A 25411-nucleotide genomic window follows, 5' to 3' on the forward strand; every position below is an offset into this window, starting at 1 on the left:
ATGGCATGTTTTGGCGGGGACCTCCATGGCTTTTCCAAATAACTATATTACTCCATTATCATCTACAGAAAAATAAAACTTTGTTTGTATATAGCTGATACATATATACTCAATCTCAGTCGTTGGTTCATGTTCTTGAACAACAAAGCCATATATATACTAACTGATAAAGAAAGGAGAACCCTAGAATTTTCAGCTCCATATTTATGGTCTACATGGTATTTGCTTTCTGCTCTGATATTAAAGCAATCTCTTTTTCCTTTTTCTAGGAATATATTTTGTCAAACTTAAGATGATTGGTTGAGCATATTACTAAGATTACAGTTGTCCTACAAGTCCAAATCTTTTTTGTGTCTTGTAATGCGTTTCTGCATGCTTAATTTGTCTACCCAAACGTAAAAAATTCTCCTTTAATTAGCTTAGAATTCTTTTAAACCAAGAATTGATGCTTTTAGAAAATGGATGTGATTGAGCTCTGTATTGGCTTTTGTTGCTAGCTAATGCATGTGGGCTCTTTAGCATTGTTATTTATTTGTGATGTCTAATTATAAAGATGAAGTTTTTGTCTCAGTCAAGTTTCAAGTCTTAATTCTTGAAATGTCAGGAAATTGGGTGACTGATGGAACTCACATGTTTATTCTGAATGAAAAAAATCTTTTTGACTATTTATTATCTTCTCAGTAGAGCCAGGAATTTATACAAGAGGATTAAAATTAGATCTGAACCCTATGACCTAAAACAAATTTTGAATCCTCTTTGCCACTTCGCTAGAACTTTTCATTTTTCATGGGAATTCAACAGCTTATATATCACCCAAAAGAAACTAGTTTTTGCCCTATTTGCATAGTATAATTTTTCATCAAGGGGATTCAATTGAATCCCTTCCTTCAAGCTAGTTCAGCCCCTGCCTCCTACTATCAAGCATAGTGGAACAAGTAATTGATGTTAATTTCTCCTTTTTGCAGGTTCACTCTTAATTTTGTTTGTTCGCGTGGGAAATGCAGATATCAGGCTTGTAAGATCGATTTTGCAGTTTGGCACATTCAAAGAGTAGATGGCCACCTTATCTCTAGCAGTTGGGATTTGTGGAAAAGGGAGAAATTCAGAGGACCTCAGTTCTGAATTTGTGCCGCACTTGTCTCTTGGGAGCGGGTTTCTTACCAAAAGGTCGTACGGCCTGAATTTGAAGGATTTGGGAGGTCCTAAAGTGAGGACGAGAAAGAAATTTCGCATCGGTGCTGAAATAAAAAAGTGGAAGAAGCATGATTACCCGTGGCCTGGCGATATTGATCCAAACACTAAGACACCCTTAAAGTATCTTTCCTACTTTAAACCTCTTGATGAGAAACCGAAACCAGTCACACTTGCCTTTGAAAAGCCATTGATTGATTTAGAGAAACAGCTAATTGAGGTGACTTGCTTACAATCGATGCTTGGTTATAAGCAATTACATTTCATAATGACAATGATCCACACTTATCTTATGCCATGGCATTAATGTATTGCTGAAATGAACCAAGTATGTGGTGAAATTTGGCTACTTCACGATTATGGCACCGGAAATGTAGAATCTCATGCTATTTACAGTAGTTGCCAGAATCAGAGAACTAATGCTCTATTCAACTCATTTCTTATTCAGGTACGTAGAATGGCTGAAGACACTGGATTGGATTTCACTGATCAGATTAATGCTTTGGAAGCCAAGTATCAGCAGGTAATTCACTTGACTCTTACAATAGATAGCTGGTTGTATATGTCTGTTATCAAAATTTAAGTTAGTTTTGAACTAATCTGATTTTAAAGAGGGCAACAGTTTGTTAAAATTCATTTTCCTTGTGTTACTAATTTATGTGAAACTGTCTACTTTTTGCTTCTGAGGTTTTCGTTAAAAAGTAACATATTGTATGTTCATCATGCAAAGGACATTAGCTTATAATGGTGATACCTGTGCAAATATAATTATTTGACCAACACTTTTGTGTTCTATTTGGTACACATGTGATATGCCATACTTTCAGGCCCTGAAGGATTTGTACACTCATTTGACACCCTTCCAACGACTCCAAATTGCTCGACACCCTAATAGACCAACTGTTCTAGATCATATACTAAATATGACAGAAAAGGTATATCTTGTGATTTTTGCTTTTCGTTATTGTTATTAGCAGCTTTCCTGACAACTCGATAAATCTTATTCCTATGTTGTGCATGAAGTGGGTAGAGCTCCATGGAGATCGGGCTGGGTATGATGATCCAGCCATGGTGACTGGCATTGGGAGCATTGAAGGTAGAAGTTACCTCTTCATTGGCCATCAGAAAGGTAGAAATACAAAAGAAAACATCATGCGGAACTTTGCAATGCCAACCCCTCATGGGTATGCTTCAAGAATTCTCCTCAATAGCAGTATTACGTTTAAGTAATGTGATTGTAATTACTATCATTAAGCATTCCAAGTAATCTGTTCTGTGTTCAATAACAGGTTAAATTGAAGTCTTTTTTTCATTAATCTATCAACAAGCATGGCTGAAGTTGTTTGCTCATTAGCCTTTCAGCATGTTTCCAATTTAATTTTACTATTGCTCTGGTTATTCAGGGTTTTGGAGAGTCTATGCATCATTCAGTTGTTTAAACGCAAATATCTTTTAATTTGATACCTCAAAGTTAGCTTTGTAAAAAGATGGATTAGTCACTGCTAAATCTCCGCCTTGCAGCTATAGAAAGGCTTTGAGAATGATGAAATATGCTGATCATCATGGCTTCCCTATTGTTACATTTGTAGACACTCCTGGGGCTTTTGCTGATTTAAGATCTGAAGAGCTAGGTCAGGTGTGAGTCTTAACCTTGACTTTCAAATATTGCGTTTTTAGATTACGTTTGGTCATGTAGAATCTATATCACCTTCAATATTTTCATGTAGGGTGAGGCAATAGCCCACAATTTAAGGGCAATGTTTGGGCTGAAAGTTCCAATCATAACAGTTGTAACCGGTGAAGGTGGTTCAGGCGGTGCTCTTGCCATTGGATGTGCAAACAAGATGTTAATGTTGGAAAACTCAGCATTTTATGTTGCTAGGTAAATTCAGTTCATTTATATTTTCCATAAACCTATTCAGGTGCTTATATGCCATGTCCCATGTGACAATTTGAAGATAAGACAAGTTCAAGTTCAAAAATAATTTTGTGCCCACAGAAATATAACCAAGATATGAACTGTCAACTTACTGTATCAAGAGCAAACTAAAACATGCTGTGTCAGCTTACATGTGTTGAGGCATTGATTTTGTAATTATTGCTTTTACACTTCTTGCATTGTTTCCTTGAATATCTCTCGGTCTTTGGTATATCTTTACAAAGTCTATGCTTCTCTAAATCAGTCCTGAAGCTTGTGCTGCAATATTATGGAAATCTTCAAAAGCAGCTCCAAAGGTATATGAGAAATTGTGGTTGAAGTTTGTGAAAAAAATGGTTATCATTACTAAAATTCTGATTGAATAGGCAGCTGAGAAACTGAGGATCACAGCTCAGGAACATTACAGGCTCAGGATAGCGGATGCAATTATTCCTGTAAGAACTCTTCCCATCTATATACTTTTCACCTCTACTTAATTTGGGTTTTAGACAGGAAAATATTTGGAATCCGTGGTGAAGGGTTGGTATTGTCAAACAATTAAAGTTTGCTTATTTTTTACAATTCCCAGTTAATATATATGAATCGCATCCTTACTATAAATGCTGGCTTTATTTGTCATCTTTTGCAGGAACCTCTCGGTGGTGCACATGCTGATCCTTTCTGGGCATCTCAGCAGATTAAACACGCTATTCTCGAAGCCATGGCGGTAATACCTGCTGTCTGTGGAAACAAAAGGCTACTTTTTTGCTTAGAGAAAAAGAGTAACTATTGACTTAAATGAAAATATCAGCGAATTACCAAACGCATTTCCACATTGTAGCACAGATGGACTAGGGGTAGGTGTTAGAATTCTACTCCTGTGAGATGAGATGGGATAGGATTACAATGTATTGATCCAATGGGTGCTTGCTAACTCTATCCAATGACGGATTTTAACATTTTAGGCCATTCCACTTGGTTAGGATTGAGGGGTAGTTGATTGAAATAAGTAAATTCCAACATTTCTGTATTTGACATGTTTGAATTTGAATTTTCACTATGGTGGTATGGCCTCTTGATACAGGAACTTGGAAGGATGAATTCTGAACAATTACTTCACCAACGGATGCTTAAATTTCGTTATATTGGAGGTTTCCAAGAAGGCATTCAGGTTGAACCTGAAAGGAAGCGCAACATGAAGCCATCCGAGGCTAACACACAGCCTGCTGATTTGGAATCAGAGCTTGCAAATCTTAGGAAGAAGATTCTAGAAGCTAAGGGACCATCTGATCCCGTTACTAGCCAAGTCCTTGAGAAGCTCCAAGAAGATCTAGACACTGAGTTAACTAAAGCATTCATAGCTATGGGCTTGGAGGATAAGATTAAATCTCTTAAATTAGAGTTGCAAAGAGCTCCTATACCAGATCAACCACTTAACAAGTCCTTGCAGGAGAAAGCCGATAAGATTATGCAAGAATTTAAGCAGAAGTTATCACAACCTGGGGCGTATCTTGGTTTAAAGCAAAAGCTTCACACGGTGAACATGGCTAGCAGGCTCATCGAGCTGAAGAAAAAGAGTGATAAACTTAAAACTGAAGTTAATCAGAAAATTCCAACAACTGTAAAAGCCAAGATAGACGGTTTAAAGAAAGCTTCAGAAAAGCTAAAGAATGGGGATTCTTTGGATACAAATCTAGCGGAGGAAGTAGAAAAAGCTAAGAAAGAGCTGGAGGATGTTCTAAGGTCAGCCAACCTAGAAATAGTCGGCATGCGCAAAAGGATGAATGTTGCTGCTCCTCCAGAATTGGGAGAGGAGGTGGCTAAGGTAAATGATGAGATGAAGGAGGAGATTCAAAGAGCAGTGACTAGATCAGGTCTTAGTGAGAAGATTGAAGAGCTGAAGGTGGAGATTGCGAAGGACCGCAGCTCAGAAAAGGTAACAGAACTGGAAACTGAGATCAGGGAGGGGATTGCTGCTGCCCTCAGTGTCACCCCAGTGAAGGAAAAAGTCGAAAGTTTGAGAGAGAAACTGGCATCACTCAACAAAGATGATGTGGAAAGTACAGCTGGTGCAGAAAATGGAAGATGGTCAAACTAGCTCATAGTAATTACTCCTTGTGCTTGGACAGCAGTACTTGATTTTGGTTTGGAAGAGGTTTTTTTTTTTTTTTTTTTGGCCCTCATGAGATATTGTTGTAAGTATTGGAGATTTGCACTTGTATGATTTTATACTCGTAACATATGGATTACATAATTACTCCTTGTGCTTGGACAGCAGTACTTGATTTTGGTTTGGAAGAGGTTTTTTTTTTTTTTGGCCCTCATGAGATATTGTTGTAAGTATTGGAGATTTGCACTTGTCTGATTTTATACTTGTAACATATGGATTACAGATGTAAAGCTGGTTAGCAGCATAATATGTATGCCCATTTTTTTCCTATTTATTTTCCGTTTTATTCTTCTTTGAGATTGAAATTTTAGACCAAGAACAATCTGAGGAGATTGTCATCAAGTTATTTCCACATACGTTTTTCACTTCATGACTAAAAGATATTGATGATGTAAGTTACCCAATACATATGTTGGTGGGAGATAACAAGTATCTGATGAAATAGTCGAGATGTACACAAGCTCTCAAGTGTTACCATCATTAAAAGAATATCTTACGACGTGACTACTACATTTTTTTTGGTATAAATACTTCATGTATTAACGTCAAAGAATATCTTAACTTTCGTCTACCCACTATAAACTTTCTGTCTAGGTGCTTTCCTAATTGCAATGGCTTCAATAGTCGCGACCTTACCCAACAAATTGTACAAGTGCATGGGCATGAAGCAACCTACTAGTGCTATCCAAAGCTTGCAACACCAATGCTTGCCTATTAAAATTCTTTATGTAGACCTACATCAATAACAAGTACCATGCCATCTTGGGGAATAGTTAGTGGACTTGGAATATAAAGCAGCTGCAAAATCACAAGTATAGTTATATGAACACATAGATTCCTCAAATTCAGTAAAATCAAGATTTGCTTTCGACATAATGCACCATGCATTTTTAGCTTTTCAAATGTGTCACATTATTGACACTCAATAGCATCAGTTGCAAAGAGTTCAAAAACTATTTTACATCCAAATATATATAGATGGTACCATCAAACAACAAAATCATTAACCTTTTCTAAGTCTGGCCATTTGGACATATATTCCAAACTATTTGGGCACTAAACTGAGTTTTGGAAAGTTTAATTTGTTAAATAGTTACTCCTTACTTTGTCCCATAAGATTTTTGTGAGAATTCCATATAGAGCTCCTTTCAGAAAATGACAAAAATTGTTCTTTATGTTTGGGTAGGTTTAAGGTGATCTAATTAATAAATTCCTATGCAGATCTAGTTTGCTAAGTCTCTCAAAAGTTTAACATTTTTGGTATTCATCAACCATTTAACAAACTCTAACCGTTAGATTTTTCGAAAACTGTAAGAAAAAATTTAATCAAAGCATCAAGTCGTTAATTCTCAAAATCGCAATACAAAAAATTGTATCAAAGACCAAAAATAAATAAAAAAGAGAGTAGAAACTGCAAATACTAAACCTATAAATGTGAGTTCATATTACATCTTACATTCATACTCCATCCATTCCAATTTATGTCAAGGTCTTACTATTTAGGGAGTCAAACTATCTTTTCTTTGACTATAATTTTCTCAAACTTTTTAAAAATATTTGGAATCATTAGGTATATTGATTTGTAATACTTTCGTTTAGTTTTCAAGTATGTAAATTTTACTTTAAAATACTGGAGAAATCTATCTGCGAATTTATAATCGAAATCAAGTGTTTTGACTCTGATACTTCAAACCCCTTCACATAAATTGAGTCAGAGGGAGTACAGGTTTTCACAATCACGTTAAATCAAGCAACCATAATTTATTAAATATTTGGTGGCGACAAGTGCTCAGTTTTGACAAATCTAAAAAAAAGACGGCCGTCTGTAGGCTAACAAATTTATCATGCGGGGTCGGGGAAGGTCGGACGCGGAGAGTCGTATTGTCTGTGATCTTACCTTACATTTTTTAAAGAAATTTTTACGAATTTCCGAGACCAAAAATCAACCTCACGGTGACGGCGTAGCAAAGTTTTGACAAATCTAAAGGACTAAAAATGTTACCTGAAAAAAAAAGTACAAAAAAGTGTTCCCAAATATTTTTTCGACGACCACTTTGAACTTACGGGACCATTTTATCATTTTATATGTTGCTTCCAGAGAAGTACAACTGTGTTCTTTATTCTTTGTCATAATTAACTCAACAGTAAAATGAATAGTAACGGTATACACAAATAATAAATGAAATGTATATATTTATATTAATTGATGTATAATTGAATTAGATTTGAAAAATAATTTGACAAGCAAAAATTAACTATTATTAATAATTACAATAATAGTTAAAAATAAAAAGTCGTGGACAAGTAAAAATTAACTATTATTGTAATTATAGTAAAAAGTCGGCGCTGTGTGTTGCCGAATGCCATAAAGATCAGCACGTTTCACTAGAAACTACTTAAACACATTTAATAAATTTTTCTCCACGCTCTAGACCCGCTTGTCCTCTAATAAAATTTTCTCTAGTTTCTTCTACTCGTATGTATCGATTATTCCTCGAATTTTAGGCGGAAAAACCGCCGTCGGTTGTCGGAGACCCTACATACTCGCCCAGCTACAAGTGGAAATTAAGCTCCGAACATTTTTTGTGTGTATATATATATATATATATAGTTGTTGTTTGTGTTTCAATTGAATATTACTCTTTAGTTTTTGGAGATAACTAATTAGTGATGAATCCTAGTGCAAGATTTCAACCGGCGGGAGTATGCAACCAAATTATCAAGCTAGAAATGGTCAGCAGCAGTATATGCAGAGAGGGCCAGTGCCCTATCAACAGCAAACACAGCAGCAGTGGCTTAGAAGAAACCACTTGCCATTTACTGATGATGACGTTGAAAAGACTGTACAGTCCCAACCCCTTGACCACAGGTAGGCTTTCTTTGCTCCCTTTATTCTCAGTATGATATGCACAGAATCTATGAATAAGTGTGAGATTTAGAGAATTTATAGTTTCTGAGAACTGCACATAGCTTCAGTTGACTGAGGACGTGACCTTAGACAGGGAAGGTATGGAGGTCGAGGGCTGTACTTTTAGTAGTATGATTTAGGTATCGTGTAGTTTCTTTTTCGCCTATGTGTATTGATATCTGTTGCTGCACTTATTCTGTACATTACTCCGTTTGTTTCGATTTATGTGATATACTTTTCTTTTTAGTCCGTCCCAAAAAGAATGATATATTTCTGTATTTCGCAATAATTTAACTTCAAACTTTACTTTTACTTAACTACTCAAATATCTTTGGCTTGTTTTAGGCCACAAGATTCAAAAGTCCTCCTTTATTTCTTAAATTCCGTGCTCGGTCAAATTATATCACATAAAATGGGACGGAGGGAGTACTATTTTGTTGTCCCTTGTTCTTTCCTATTTTCTTGCGTCAGTTACATCTCTTTTGAGCCCAGGGTCTATTGAACACAGCCTCCCAACCCCGCAAAGGTAAAGGTAAGGTCTGCGTACATTCTACCCTCCCCAGACCCCACTTGTGGGATTACACTGGGAATGTTGTTGTTGTTGCTGTTTATAGTTTCAGAGAACCCTAATTTGTTTTAAAACTCAATTATTGAGTATTGTAATGAAATGAGCCTAATCAGCGGAATGGATAGAGGATTCACTTAGTCTCAGCTAACTAGTTTGGGATTTAGGCGAGTCTTTGTTTTTGTTGTCTCATGCATAGGATGTAGAACTTGTCGGAGTTTAAGAGTTATAGCATTCAACTGCTAACTGCTACATTTAGGACCGTGATAAATCACACTTTCAATTGCTAACAGCATGTCGTAGCATTTTATTGAACCAGATTTTTCTGGAGAATGATCCTGTAGGACTCTGAGTTGTGTATCTCATTATGATGACTGCACACAATGTATTCAATACTGTTACCATTCTTAAAAAAAAAAAAAATGTATTCAACTTCGGGGGGCAGAAGTCAGAACCTTGCTTAGCTTCCTCATCTTACACAAGTCATTAGTATTGGACCTTTCAAGGGGCAGGGACCAATAAACACCTGCACTTTGGAGGAGACTTTAGCTTCCATATGAAAAATGCTGAGGGACAGGAAGGAATGTTAGTACCTTTACATTAAATAGGGAAAGGACGGATTCTTTCTCCTGCTAACTCAAACAGTTATATATCAAGTGAGGATTTTTGTTCTTCCAAAAGTTATTGGTGTATCATTTTTATTAATACAATTAGGACCTCTTTGAGTTTCATGTATCATGAGTTTGAATTATTTTATTAAGTTATTCTGTTGAACATATGTGAAAATGTAGTGCAATTAATGATAAATCAATTTCGTTTCTTCTCTTTTCCCCTTTGCTCAGTTCACAAGATTGGAAGGCTAGGTTGAAGATACCACCAACTGATACTCGATATAGAACAGAGGTAAATTGGAAATTGATCTCTGCCCGTGTAGTTTAATACATTGTATTCTCTTCATGACACCATGTTCGTCGACCATGTTTGTTCTGTTTCTTCCGAATGTCAATTTTCATCTACCTGTCTCATACAACACATTGGTTTCACATCTGTCGTAGGCAGTTTCATTAATCAATTGTTGCTGAAGACTTGAATCATAAGTAACATGCTGTAAGATATTAGGTGGCCTGACTAGCATCTCATATACTATTAGCTTGAGACTTGAGTCATGAAATTTTGTCATAGAATGCTTGCATGTAAAAAAATTCTTTTTAAGTGATCACCATTGTGATGACCAAAGAAGAAAGTAGGCTGTCTTTTCGGGACAAAGGGGCTGATATTTCTCTTGCTGAGATTTTCCCTTAGTTTTCTCAATTCAGCTTATGTCTTTCTTTGATTCAGCTTTGCAGCTTATCTGAAAAAAATAAGTTAGGGTAACTTATTTTTTTTGGCTTATAAGCTGTTTTCGACTTTCTCTGCTTTAGATAAACTAAGTTAAATGGGTCCAATTATTTTTTTGAGCTTATTTTAAGCACAAAATGAACTCAAAAAAGCTGAAAACAGCTTATAAGCCAATCCAAACGGGCTCTTTGTCACTTTTCTCTCTTTGGCCTTCCTCATTATTGATGTAATCGTAACTGCTCTTGTGCCTAATTTTTAACCCATTAGGAGAACGGGATGATCTGACAATTAACTGGAAAAACAAAAAGATATTGCTTATGCGGAGCTGCTGAAAAATGTCATATTACTCACACAAGTGCTAGAAAAGTGACGGTATTCATATGATATGTAGCATATCATTGTAAGTCTATATTTATAATCATCTACATGATTTAACAGCCTTTATATTATTCATACAAGTGCTAGAGAGTGTGAGGCTATTCATTTATTCATTTGATGTGTACCATAGCATTTTAAGTCTATATTTATAATCTTCTATACGCTTTAACAGTAATTTGATGCACAAAATAGTAATATCTAAGGTATTATATTTTGCTCACTGATTGTTGAGTTATCAGTATGTCTTCCTTGATGTGGTTTGTTTACTCCCTGATTTTTTTTCTTCTTTTTTGGATCTAGAAAACTTCTGTGATTACGTACCGGTGTTTATGAGGTTATTTCTGGTTATTCTGCATTACTGATTATCTTCACGGCGACTTACATAAGAAATTGGTTGTTCCACTGCTACTTTTTCTTGCAGGACGTGACAGCAACTAAGGGAAATGAGTTTGAAGACTACTTTCTTAAGCGCGAACTGCTTATGGGAATTTATGAAAAGGGCTTTGAGAAACCATCGCCAATCCAGGAGGAGAGTATTCCAATTGCTCTCACTGGAAGTGACATTTTGGCTAGGGCCAAAAATGGAACTGGGAAGACTGCTGCCTTCTGCATTCCTGCTTTAGAGAAAATTGATCAAGACAAGAATGTGATTCAAGGTTCTTATCTAGGCATTTTATAGTTGTTATATTGTCACCTTTCTAGTATCTGTAGGGCTGCAAGTGAACTAAGCTTTGTATACCAATTCATGTTGACCATGGATTGAGTAGCTAGTAAAGCTTTGGCATAATCTGGTGTACAGCTCCTTTACTAAAGGAGTTGAGTTAGGCCTGAAATCATTTAGGCCCCTCAAGTAAGAGTAGTCAAACGCTCAGAGAAACCGCCAAAGTCTGTTGGGGCTTTCAGCGCAAAGCAGAAATAAAACGCGGCTTTAACAAAGAAAACCGCATGAAGAAAAATAAGATACAAATGTTTTTTGATAACCAAAAAGGATATAAAACGCGCGCAAAAAAATTACTACAAATGCAAACAATAACTATTTTTAACAAAGACGGTGGACCGCTTAAATACCAATCGCATGAAGAAAAATAAGATACAAATGTTTTTTGATAACCAAAAAGGATAGTAAGCAACACGCTAGAAGGAGAAAATAAAATATATGTAATGCAACAAAAAATAACTACAAATGCAAACAATAACTATTTGGAGAAAAGAATTGAAACAATTATAATTACGCAGTCTGTTTGAAAAGATCATATCAATCAAGATTTTCAGAAACCACCTTTCGGATATTAAATTTCTGATTTAGATGAAAAATTGAAGTTTTATATTATTTGGAGCTAGTTTGAACTTTTTTATGCTAAAATTTTAATTTCTCTTTATAATCCTAAGTACGATAAAAAAAATACATTTATGACACCTCTTAACAATTTATCGGTGAGTAGAATGTTAGTTTACAAACTATATATGTTCGGGTGTCGGAAAGTCTACTATTTCTCTCGACATTCGAATTTTTTTAAAGACAGAGCCACACGGGATCTTCCTTATTTTGTTCATCCAAATGATAACACCTCGGTGTTTAGCCAATGTAACCTTAGTTTAGTGCCTACATTATGAACATATGATGCTACTTTCGAAATGAAAGAACTCCGGCGAATTCGAAAGCCACTACCTGGCTTTAACTGAGCTTCAGGGCTTAAGTCGTGCCTCAAAATGACCTTTATCACAACACGTTGTCGGACCTCAAACCTCACTTGAGTTTGATTCATGGCCATTTTTATTTTTTATGGGAATTGCAATGTAATGGTTTTCTTGTCTGCATATTACATTTTAATCACCTAAAACAAAATTCTGTTTGAATCAATTCTATGGTGTTAATTGCACTGAGATCTATTTACAATTGTGGAAGATTAGTATCCGTTTACTTCTAGAAACTATCCAGTCCCGGCCACGTAGTTTGTCATTATATATAGTAATAAGTTCTGAAAATTTTGGTTCACTCATGTGTTCGTCACGGTACGGATTGACCCCCTGCCATTCCTTGACTTCGATGCCTTTTTATTTCGGTTGTAGTTTCATCGAAAATATCGCTCGGGGAGATCTGTCACTGCGCACCCTCGGCAAGGATACTTTTATATTCTGAATTTAAATTCAAATATTGAAAGGATTGATTTACAAATGGTATTGAATTCTTTTCCATATCACAATATTTTGAACTTAAATCCAGCCCATGCTTGTAAAATACTTGTTCTCAGAAAGAAAGAAAAAAGCTCGTAATGCAAAATGTACCATCGAATTTACCGATTGCGTAAACACATTTATTTACAGTATGAAGTTGACTTAAATACCTACTTACGCCGTGATGTGATTTAATCTACAAATGTTTACAACACTCAACCTCACAACCCCAATTGAGTTACCACACAAAATTCTCTCAAAGACCTTCTCTTACTTAGGCCTTTCACTAAGAGTATTTCTCTTAGATTTTTCTCTCTTTGGGATGTGTTGTCTTCTTCAATTTGGTGTTTGTAGCAAATGAGAAAGCTTCCCTATTTATAGGTGTGAGATGAACCTATTGATGTCATTGGTGACTCAAGCAAGCACTTGACAATTTGCCAAATACAAGGAAGATGTTTTCTTCTTAAAACAAGGGAAGTGTTTTCTTCCTCAAAACAGTGTTTTCTTCCCTAAAATAAGGGATGGACCCAACAAAGATCATATCAATCAAGTTCAGAAACCACCTTAAATTTCTGATTTAGATGAAAAGTTGAAGTTTTATATTATTTGGAGCTAGTTTCTTATGCTAAAATTTTAATTTCTCATCCTAAGTACTAAAAATACATTTATGACACTTCTTAACAATTTATCTTAGTTTACAAACTATATATGTTGTCTACTATTTCTCTCTTAAAGACAGAGCCAACAGGAAGTGAGGTGAACACCTTTGCACCTTAGTGCCTACAATAAGTGCTACTTAAGGAAGGCGAAGCCACTACCTGGCTTTAACTGAGCTTCAGGGCTTAAGCGTGCCTCAAATGACCTTTAACAACACTGCCTCAAGTTGATTCCCATTTTTATTTTTTATGGGAATTGCAATGTAATGGTTTTCTTGTTTGCATATTACATTTAATCACCTAAAACAAAATTCTGTTTGAATCAATTCTATGGTGTTAATTGCATTGCTATTTACAATTGTGGAAGATTAGTAATTACTTGTAGAAGCTATCCAGTAATATAGTAATAAGTTCTGAAAATTTTGGTTCTTGCAAATAAATATTCTGAATTTAAATTCAAATATTGAAAGGAGTTTCTCTTTTCCATATCACAATATTTTGAACTTAAATCCAGCCCATGCTTGTAAAATACTTGTTCTCAGAAAGAAAGAAAAAAAGCTCTTGTAAACACATTTATTTACAGTATGAAGTTGACTTGATTTAATCTAGTTGACATGTGAAGTGAGCATAAGCTTGGGCTGGCTTATTTGCTGGTGTGAATAGGTTTTCCATCATTTTTGCTTTTAATTTTCCAGATTTTCAGTTGCACATTCGATGGCCTCATTAATAAAGCAAGTATGTCAGTCTATTTTTGATTGTATTGTCAATGTGACCTAATAGAAACATGTGTTGCTAGCACTTTCCTGTCATATATAGTCTATAATACATGTGAAGTGACGTGCTGTAACATAGATTTAGCATACAATGTGCTAATGACAGAGCTTATAATTGCTCCTAACATAGATTTAGCATCCAGGAAAATGTGTAGTGTTTACCCTAGTTGTTCAATTATAGTTTTCTGTGTTTTAGTTTTGTTTCTAACTGTTGTTTGGTGCCTCCATATGCAGTTGTTATTCTTGTCCCAACTCGAGAATTGGCCCTCCAAACATCTCAAGTTTGTAAAGAACTCGGGAAGCACCTAAAAATTGAAGTCATGGTTACCACTGGGGGGACTAGCTTAAAGGATGACATAATGAGACTGTATCAGCCAGTTCATTTACTTGTTGGAACTCCTGGAAGAATTCTTGACCTTGCAAAAAAGGGGGTGTGCATTTTGAAAGATTGCTCCATGCTTGTCATGGATGAGGTAACCCTTTCTTGAGTAAATAAATCAGAGTATTAATGTGCGATTGTCTCCTGAAGAGTCGTTTTAATGCTAAACTGATGTCAAAAATGCTTAAATTCTAACTTTACCCGTTTCAAAAGAAAATGCTTAAATTCTTTGATAAGTTTATTATCTATAGAGTACACCATGTGCAATATAGGTGAAGGTTTAATCAATTAAGATCTTTTTTATTTTTGATGTTGAGAAACTAGCAACATTTTGGGCTAGTGTACTTGTGTTCCTTTTTTTTTTTTTTTTTTTTTTTTCTTTACTTATGATTCTGACTTACACCTACAAACTCTTGATGCAAGTTTCTTACATGTTGAGAACAAAATTTACCGTGGCGACCTTACATAAGTTCATTTGAATTGGATAAATTGTTTTCTGCTTGTCCTTCCCACCCTCTTTTTCTTATTTCCTAGCAAGACACCATATGTGATTGTAAAGCCAACTGTATTTACTTTTGTCCTTCAGGCTGATAAGCTTCTTTCACCAGAATTCCAACCTTCCATTGAGCAGCTGATCAGTTTCATACCTGCAAATCGCCAGATCTTGATGTTTTCTGCGACGTTCCCTGTTACTGTCAAGTACTTTAAAGATAGATATTTGCACAAGCCATATGTTATCAACCTCATGGATGAACTTACACTCAAGGGTATAACGCAATATTATGCTTTTGTTGAAGAAAGACAGAAGATTCACTGCCTTAATACTCTCTTCTCAAAGGTTAGTCCTAGTTATACTATGGAATGTAGGTATTAAAATTAGCGCAATGCACATGATAACCTGTTTCTATCTGCTTTCTGGGCGCAGCTTCAAATTAACCAATCAATTATTTTTTGCAACTCTGTAAATCGTGTGGAACTTCTTGCCAAGAAGATTACTGAGCTGGGCTATTCATGCTTCTACATTCATGCCAAGATGCTTCAAGATCATAGGAACAGGGTGTTTCATGACTTCCGTAATGGTGCCTGCAGGAACCTTGTTTGTACTGGTATGATTATGCATCTGTTTGTACTGTTATGGTTAATTCTTGATGTGTCCACATGTTCAATATGACCTTTAGGATTCATCGTTATTTATTAGCACTTCTAAGTACATAATAGTTATTTAAAAGGTGTGGCTTATTATACGATTCTCTTCATAATTTGTTCTCACACCGAAATATCATGAGAAATATAGACACTGGGTGTATTGTGGTGTAACTTGTTTGGTTGCAAGTGCACCATTGTTGGGTCAGATTGCATGTACTTATTATCTGACCAAATATGGTGCTCTATGTAGTTGAATCTTTTTAGTTAGTGTTCATAGGGTGAAATTCCCACCTTATGTGGTTGGGGGTTGGGAGTTGGGTTCCTTGGTGGAATTTGTGGCTTTCACTGATATCTATTCCATTGTCCATGTTGCCATATTCTTGGTGTTGCTAAGCACTCTTACATGGTATGCCACCCATTTGTTTTATTGTGTAATGAATGATCCCGACGTTATTCTTAGATGGTGAATTTGACTTGATCTTTCATGATGCATGCTAATCTCATTGATTTTTGTTCTTTACAAGGATCAGCATGTGTTCCTATGATAGTCTATTTTGTTAATTGATTGATTTAGTAATTGTGTTCATTCATGATGGGACAGATTTGTTTACTAGGGGAATAGATATTCAAGCAGTCAATGTTGTTATCAATTTTGATTTCCCTAAGAACTCAGAAACTTATTTGCACAGGGTATGCACTACAGATCTTTGATCTTGCTTATTGACTTATCTATCTGTTGGTGTTATTTTCTCATTGGTAATTGTTTTTGCAGGTTGGCCGATCAGGGAGATTTGGACACCTTGGTTTAGCTGTTAACCTGATTACTTATGAAGATCGCTTCAATCTGTATGCATTAATTATTTTCATTTCTATTATGCGAGAAGGTCATTTAGTTTCCGTGTGCCGGTTTCTGATGATATTGTTGTATATATCTGACTGACAGGTACAGAATTGAACAAGAACTAGGAACAGAGATCAAGCAAATACCTCCACAGATAGATCGAGCTATATATTGCCAGTGAGCAGTTAGCTGTGGTTGATGGTGCTGCCAGTAGGTAAGTATTTAGTATAGAAATGTGTTGTGTTGTTAAGTTGCTGGATGCAGTTTTCGGAAAATCTTGTTGTGCAGTCCAGCGAGTTCTCTTTTCTCTGTTTTAGTTGCCCATTAATCTCGGGTAGTTTAATTTACTTGCATTGAAGGCTAAGTTGCTCAGACTTTCCAAAATGGCTGCCGCACCCGTGTCCGATCCTCCATAAAGGCACTGCTTTTGGAGGATTGACACGTACACGTCGACATTTTTGAAGAGTCCGAGTAACATAATTTGAAGGTGGTCAGCTGATATTAGGAATATTACTTTCTTATTCCTGTGCTTCTTTTTACAAAAAAATTACCCTGCTCTCTCTTTTGATATGTAGCCATACTCCATATTTGAAGTTGGGAGGACTAGGAGGTTTTCACTGTTGGTTCTAACATTTTGTGACTAAAAGCTCTTCTCTTGCTTTTCTGAATGATATTGTTCACTCACTTGCATAGGTTGGCTCATTTGCCTAGGGAACACAGTTTAGTTCACCAGATATACAACATTTCCTTAATTAGTCTGCTTTACCTTAACCACTTTAAGCTTTTTAGCTCTGGAGAAATTTTCGTTGGAGAATAGATAAAGCTCTGTGTATGACCAAGTGCTGGTTTATTTTGAAGTTTGAATTATGTGCTGTCTGGAAGGTTTTGGACTTCGATGGTGTTATTTTTCTGCTAAGTTTTCTATGCAATTATTTCAAGTGAATGATCAAAGAATGAGTGCTGTTAAAAATGACAAGTATTAGAAGGGTAGGCAAAACAAAAAGGTTTCGAAATAGAATCAATTAGTTTCAATGTAATTTAACCTTCATTAAAGGTGTTTTAATGTGTTTGTTGATGAATATGGAAACATTAACGTCTTGAGCTCTTTGGGACAGTTTGATTGTATAGTAGTACACTAGCATATGCTCCACTCAAGTCAAATTAGAATGGAGTACAATTTTTTTTTTTTTTTTTTTATAGCTTTGTGGTCCCATTTATAGTTAATGTTGGTTTGAAACTTTGAATAGTTGAATGATGCTGCTTTTATGTAGTAAATAAAAGGGAGAATATGAAAGCTCACTTTCCTGTCAGTCATGTGTTGGTTATGCTATCTGCTATGTTTATCTGGAAGGATTCTTAGAGTAGCTTCATATGTCAAACAAATATTTCTGCTTAATAAAAGGTTGCTTATCTGCTTACTCTATGCAAAAAGTTGTCCTCCTACTATGTATTTTGCCCTTGGCTGAGAATGATTACGTGAATATGCTCTTTATTTCTCTCAAAAGTTCCTGAAATGGGAAAAGACAGCATCATGTTAAGTTCTTAACTTCTTGTTTTGAGGTAATTTGTCAAGCTTGTTTTGCTGATTGCACTTCACCTTTACCTTCAAAACAAAGGAGTGACAGGAGAGAAGGAATAAATTTTTCGAGCACATGCTTTCTTGCAGAGATGCCAGATTTCACTTTCTGAAGGCGTACGTCTCCTGAGTTTAAAAGGACTTCTCAGATTCACGGTTGCGAAACAACAAAGTGCATATTAGATGTTGGGCTTCTAATGGGTAAAGAATCAAATGGTACATATTGACACTCAATCGGTCCTCAGTAACTGCCTATCTTCGTTGAGCATCTGGATTATGTCGATTGGCATTTGTAGTTGTTTCCTTTGCTCTGTATGTCTGTTGGAAACTGTCAAGAGTATTTGGCCTTTGTTTCTGTCCTTTGTTTCTGTCTGTGTTCGTCGTGCACATGGGTTCAGTATGTGGGCATTGTCATGGACAAGTGGTGCCTAAGGATATAATTGAAAGTTCGAAACATCTTAAAATGATTGAAAGGGGTTTGGCTGAATTGATTGTGAGATGAGGATCAGATATCCAATAAATATCCAACTGCCCGTGGTGTTTACTGAAGTTTGTATAACCTGTTTTTGAAGGGCTCTGCACTTCCTTTTCCTTTTATGGTTTTTTCTGTTGTGTTGGGGTTTAGAACGATCGACAATGTTACTTTCTTCATGGGTGCAGTATTCGATTTGGCTGATTTTGAAGAGTCTGATCCTATTTTAGCGCTTTCTCTTCATTTCTTGTCGAGGGAAACCTGTCGATACTGTACTGTTTACCTGATACCTTAAAAAAGAGAACTTTTTATTGTAAAAGTTCGCCTTTTTGCAGCACTAATTTTGGCTACAAGTTCCATCATTTTCCTTATCGCGATAACCAGTTGTTAACAGTCCATAGCCTTCAAAGCTCAAACATTAAAGAGCATCTTATGATGCTACTCTTATTAAAATGATCCGCTATGATAATAACATTTTTTGTGCTGTATGATGCTCCTACATTGCGTATTAACTTAGTAGCATCTTATACTACACAAAGTGTTACTCATAGAACTCTTCATGCATCTTATTCTCCGTAACATAAAGTAGGTTATAATGTGGTTGTGTTTGGTATGCCAGTCGCCAGAAGTCTTTAGGCTTGAGGAAGTTTTCTAGGAGAAAGTTGTTTTTTATTGCTTCGTTAATAGAGAGTTGTCTTCCAGAGGACTAATTTGTGGTCAGAATGGGAATGGAGTCTTTTTGGGAGACCTATTGACTTCTCTAACTTAAATATTACTTGTGTCGAGTAACTAACAACTAGATATTATTATTTATTTTCAGTACTCAAAAACGTCATCAAAATACTCTTCTATTTGCTAATATTGTTATTACTCATTTTAATGTTACAGATTATCTTTTTCACCAACCAAATATTGAAAACTTCTCTCAAGAAATTTTTTTTCATGAAAACAACCTTATGAGCCTGTTTGGATGGACTTAAAAAAAATTACTTATGTACTCGTTTTTTTTATAAGTAACAAAAAAACTTTTTTTTTTTTTTGATTTTTTTTATAAGTTTTTTTTTTTTGCCTAAGCCAAACGGGCCTAACTTATTTTTTTGCAGCTTTTATTTTAAATACAAATACTTATAAATTGTAAAAAATGCCTAAAAAAAAATTATTACACTGCTTTTAACGATTTATAAGCTAAGCCAAACGGGCTCTATGTCACTCCAAACGCATTCAATGTGACTCACTAATCTCTTAAATTGAAACTTCATCTGTCAAAAGAAAAAGTTAGTGTTTAAAGTATGAGAATAAGGACCTTTCAAATTTAAAATGTTGATATTGATATTTATCTACTTAATTAACTTTGTAAAGTTACTTTAATATAAAAAGTGTTGCACATAATAAATTTAACAGGTTAAAGTTCTTTAAAAGCTGTTAAAATATTTACTCTTCAAGTAAGACAGACAGTAAACGCTAAAAAAATATTGAAGGCATTTACTAATGATGATGTCGAGTCAAATATAAAATAACAATAGGACGGCGTAGAGTAAATGAAAATCAAAGTAAAAAATCAGGATTTGACCGCATTCATTTCACTGACTATGATAAGACCTTCTCTTCCTCAGAGGGCCATGGTCCCCCCACCCTCACCTGTCGTCCACCGGCGGCAGCTGGGGATAACCGACGGCGACTGTACAGATGGCATAAGAAAAAATTATGTGTGCACTGCATCGTAATTCAAACCCAAATCTAAGCGCTAGTTATATTTTACTACTTATAAGAAAGATTCTACCTATAATTTATTATAGTGATACACTCTTTGTAAAATTACCTCTCTATAATAGCGATGCTCAAATATTATGTAATAATATTTTGTAAAAAATATAATATGTACAAAATAAAAAAGCGATTGTTAAGAGCCAATTGTTATTTAGGTAGAGATAGAAGAGTCAATTGTTATCTTCTTAGATAGCTTTTGAGGGAAGTTATTGAATTTTTTTGTTTGTTGAAAGTTTGGACAATATTCTTCCTAATTCAAACATAGTATTATTAAAACTAATGTTTAAATTTACGTTTAAACAACTTATAACACATATTTTACGCTAATTTTTAAAAAATATTTCTTTATCGGTGTGGTATAACTAGTTATGATTTATTAGTCTTTTCAATTTTTAATTAATGAGATATGAAAATCAATTGAGATTTTAAAATTAAAAAGTACATTGTTTTCGTTTATATGCAACATAAAAAGCACAGAAAAATAATTGTTTGCGTACTTTTATTTATAACAGTTGAATGAAATATTAAATGTCAATATATATACATAACAACACTTATTATAGCAGTCATTAAATTTTCAAATAAATATTGTTATTATAGAGACGTTTGACTGGATTAAGAGCATTTGATAAGCTTAACTTATATAACTAAAAATTTATTTTTAACCTATTTAGATAACTTTCCTTAGCTCTGCCACTGACGGCAACACTTTTTTGACGTGTCTTGGAAGAAAGGTATGAGGCAAACAATTGATCTGTGCGGTCACCTTCCCTCAATTGTTCAATATGCTAGGTTGGAATAGTCCCACCATATATTTTTTCTCAGTTTTGACTTCAAACATTTTTTTTTCCTCTGAACTTCATCGAATATTGTCCAGATTCCTACTAAACTTGCTGACATCTAAGGGTGTCAACCGGTTTGTTGAACCGTTATGGAACTCGGCATGAACTTAATCGGCTTCATCAACTATTCTTGGGAATGGTGGGAAAAACCGAACCATTTAACACTGGCCCGTTGGCGAAATAATAATAAATCGGAAGTTGAACCTAAACCGAACCGGTCCGGTTTGGAGTGTTTAAAATATGTTTTTTTTTTTTGTTTTTTGTATTATATATATATATTATAGTATTTATTTGTATATTGTAGGTATATTTACATATGTTATACAACTTTATAATTAAAGTTTAAATATTTACTAAGACAAATTAGGATTAACATCAAGGAAAGAATCTGAATGATATACATTTTCGTATACATATATATATGTATAACTTATATATATATAGTATATATACTTATATACTACATATACTTATATATATGTATAACTTAATATATATACTATATATATGTATAACTTAATATATATACTAAATATATATAACTTAATATATATACATATATACTATATATATATATGTGGATAACTTAATATATATACTATATATATGTACTATATACTATATATACTTATATATAGGTATAACTTAATATATATACTATATATACATATATACTATATATACTATATATATAATATATATATAAATATATGTATAACTTAATATATATATAGTATATATATATATACATATATATATGTATACCATATATACTTATATATATGTATAACTTAATATATATATACTTATATACTATATATACTTATATATATATAACTTAATATATATACTATATATATGTATAACTTAATATATATACTAAATATATGTATAACTTAATATATATACATATATACTATATATACTATATATACTATATATATAATATATATATATATGTGTATAACTATATATACTTAATATATATTAAATATATATAACTTAATATATATACTAAATATATAACTTAATATATATACTATATATACTATATATACTTATATATAGGTATAACTTAATATATATACTATATATATATATACTATATATATATATATATACTAAATATATGTATAATATATATATACTATATATATATTAAGTTATACATATATATGTATAACTTACATATACTTATATATATGTATAACTATATATATATATATATACTTATATACTATATATACTTATATATATATATAACTTAATATATATACTATATATATATAACTTAATATATATACTAAATATATGTATAACTTAATATATATACATATATATATATATATACTATATATACTATATATACTTAATATATATACTAAATATGTGTATAACTATATATACTTAATATATATACTAAATATATGTATAACTTAATATATATATATATATATATATATATATACATATATATGTATATACATATACTTATATATATGTATAACTTAATATATATACTATATATACATATATACTATATATACTTAATATATATACTAAATATATGTATAACTTAATATATATACTATATATACTTACTTATATACTATATATACTTATATATAGTATATACTATATATACTTATATATGTTTAAGTATACTATATAACTTAATATACTTATAAGTATATTCTTAGTATATTTTAGGTATATTCCTAACTTAATAAAAGTAAAAATATGAACACAAGTAAATAGAAGTAAGCTCAATGAGCCATATTTTTATTCATTCTTGGATAACATTTATTTGCAAGTTGTATTTTTTTTTAACTTGCAAATAATACATGAGTTGTACAAAAATAGTAGAATAATAAAATCACCAATTTTGAACCATTTCGTTAATTTCCCCACATCATATTCGGTCATGGAAATATCTTCAAAGTCTTCCATTTGGTCCGGTCCACTAGCTATCAAATCTTCAATTTCTTCCTCTTCGCCTTCCTCCGCTTCGAGTTTTGGTTGCGTCGCTCCGATCTAATCCAATCTCGAATGCACACTAGTACTTGCAAGCTAAAGCCGGATAATGAATGTCTATGGTCTCCAATTTGCTGTCTTCCTTGGCAGCAAACGCGCTCTCCGAAGCCACGGTTGATACTTGAACCGTAAGGATATCTCGAGCCATTCTTGAAAGTATTTGATAGCTTGCCTTGTACTTCTTCCACCATGCTAAGACGTCCACCTCATCCATTGGTTGATATCTACATTTGGGTGCATCAAATAAAATTATATTCATCAAAGTTTGCAAGAAGAAGAAGTTGGTCATGAATGTAAAACTTTAAACCCGACAAGCCCTTTTTGCTACTTTGAGAAGTAGTAGGCGTGGAGCAACGGGTGCCGTACGTTCTTCCAAACTAGAATAATGAGTAAAAACTTTTCTAAACTCATCATCAATAGCGAGTTCGGCTTCGCCTAAAGATGGTTGAGTTCCCGCTTCAATTTCTAAAAATGTATAAATTTGACTAACCAAATTTTTAGTATAAGACAGCTTTTTTAAACAAGGATTTAAAAGGGAACCCAATATAAATAAAGTTGGGATGGGAAAAAAAACTTCTTAAATTTGATTATCATTTCAAAAATAGCCACTTGATAATCGGGTTTATGTTTATACTCTTGTAAAACTCTAGCTATTTCCGCTAAGTAGGCTAAAATTCCGGTTACCGTGGGATAAAATTGTCTAGAAAAAGCAAGAGTTGCATTATTAAAATTTTCTAAGAGTTCAATACATTCTTTAACATCTTCCCAATGCATAAAATTTAACCAATCCTGACTATCGGTATTATATTTGTTGTGAACTTGTTGTATGGGAATCCTATACTCATATGCTTGTTGTAGCATAATGTAAGTGTAGTTCCACCTAGTCTCAATTTCTATTTGAATTTTCCTAGGTCTAAGGTTATTTTCCACACAAGCATTCTTAAAATCTCTAATTCTTCCCCTATTAGCATTACAAAAAAAGAAACGCAACAAGATTTCTAACTTTTTGAATGTAATCATCAAAATGCTCAAGACCATCTTTAACAATTAAATTTAAAATGTGACAACTACATCTTACATGAAAAATATTTTTTAGAGGAGGGTTTATTTCTTTTTTTAAAAGACCAACTGCCTTTGTATTATTAGAAGCATTATCTAAAGCAATACAAAGTGTTTTTCTATAAATGTTAAAAAATCTCATAATAGTAGACATTGAATCGGCTAAAAATTTTCCATCGTGACGACCTTTTCCTTCGTCATATAAAAGCTATAATTCTTTTTTGCATAACCCATTTGTCATCAACCCAATGACATGTAATAGCAAAAAAATCTAAATGGTTAATACTAAGACCCAAATCGGTAAGACAAACATTACAATTTAAAGAATTAAATACGTGGCGCAAATAAAATCTATATTTTTTAAACAAATCTATAACATCGGCTCTACAAGTACTTCTAGGAATACCCTCAAATAACGGATTATAACAACGTTGAATGTAAGTAACAAACCCCAAACCCGAGGGAAAGGAAAATGGTAAACAATCATAAGCTACCATTTTAGCTATTTCTACGCGTTCTTTTTTCTTGTCATACTTAAAATTTCTACCGGTTCGTGGGTCTATCGTCATTTGAATCCCCCCCACATTTGAACCCGTTTGCTCTCCCCAAGCATCCATATGTTTGGTTCTCATATGAGAATTTAGTGTACCCGTTCCACCATCCTTACCAGTTCCTTGCTTAAAACTAAATACTTGTCCACATATGTTACATGTAGCCGATTGGCTTTCCTATTCTTAGTCATAAATTTCCAAATTTTAGCTGTTGGCTTACGAGTTCTAGGCGGTTTGTCTTGTGTATGTGATTGTGCAGACATGTATCTCCTATGGGATTTTCTGGGGGTTGTGTTTCATCATCATCATTTAAGTCTTCATTAAAAGTGCTCGGTGAAATGTTGTTGCATTGCCTCATGACCTAAAAGTGGATTATTTCCACCAACATCAATACCTACATTAGGTGTTTCTTCCACAAATGTTTCCTCATTAAGCGCACCTCTAACAATACGACTACTACTACCGCACCACGTCTTAATCTCTTTGACATTATTAAATAGAATTAATTTAAATCACAATCAAATAAATTACAAGAAAATAAATTACAACAAATTAAATTGCGTAAATTAAATTGCGTAAATTAAATTGCGAAAAATAAAGATAGAGTTGGAACGAAGGTACCAAATTGCCTTTGATTAATTTCAACAAAGTCAAGGCGGCTAGAATTGCAAA

At 33.6% G+C, this 25411-nt stretch overlaps 2 protein-coding genes across 8 annotated transcripts; both read left to right on the forward strand.

Moving 5' to 3' along the window:
- The first annotated feature begins 36 nt into the window (after positions 1-36).
- Positions 37-5568, forward strand: LOC132063923 (acetyl-coenzyme A carboxylase carboxyl transferase subunit alpha, chloroplastic-like). 3 transcript variants are annotated; one of them, XM_059456690.1, is made up of 11 exons: positions 37-218; positions 966-1411; positions 1640-1714; positions 2019-2126; positions 2215-2375; positions 2713-2827; positions 2919-3073; positions 3375-3426; positions 3496-3564; positions 3759-3836; positions 4194-5568. In XM_059456690.1, exons 2-11 carry the CDS (start codon positions 1055-1057, stop codon positions 5205-5207), a joined length of 2184 nt encoding a protein of 727 aa, XP_059312673.1. In that variant the 5' UTR covers positions 37-218; positions 966-1054; the 3' UTR covers positions 5208-5568. The 3 variants fall into 3 exon arrangements, with proteins under 3 accessions (XP_059312673.1, XP_059312674.1, XP_059312675.1); XM_059456691.1 differs by lacking the exon at positions 37-218 and adding an exon at positions 266-395; XM_059456692.1 differs by lacking the exon at positions 37-218 and having other exon boundaries at positions 1382-1519.
- A 2336-nt stretch (positions 5569-7904) lies between these two features.
- LOC132063924 (DEAD-box ATP-dependent RNA helicase 8-like) lies at positions 7905-19026 on the forward strand. Of its 5 annotated transcripts, none has more exons than XM_059456695.1 (10): positions 7905-8148; positions 9595-9655; positions 10890-11124; positions 14307-14545; positions 15038-15289; positions 15443-15557; positions 16199-16287; positions 16370-16443; positions 16541-16652; positions 18105-19026. In XM_059456695.1, exons 1-9 carry the CDS (start codon positions 7985-7987, stop codon positions 16617-16619), a joined length of 1308 nt encoding a protein of 435 aa, XP_059312678.1. In that variant the 5' UTR covers positions 7905-7984; the 3' UTR covers positions 16620-16652; positions 18105-19026. The 5 variants fall into 5 exon arrangements, with proteins under 5 accessions (XP_059312678.1, XP_059312677.1, XP_059312676.1 ...); XM_059456694.1 differs by lacking the exon at positions 18105-19026 and adding an exon at positions 17014-17575 and having other exon boundaries at positions 7906-8148; positions 15377-15557; positions 16541-16656; XM_059456693.1 differs by having other exon boundaries at positions 7907-8148; positions 15377-15557.
- The last annotated feature ends 6385 nt before the right edge of the window (positions 19027-25411 follow it).

The sequence above is a fragment of the Lycium ferocissimum genome, chromosome 7 (genome assembly GCF_029784015.1).
Source record: "Lycium ferocissimum isolate CSIRO_LF1 chromosome 7, AGI_CSIRO_Lferr_CH_V1, whole genome shotgun sequence".
NCBI classification, from domain to species: Eukaryota; Viridiplantae; Streptophyta; class Magnoliopsida; order Solanales; family Solanaceae; genus Lycium; species Lycium ferocissimum.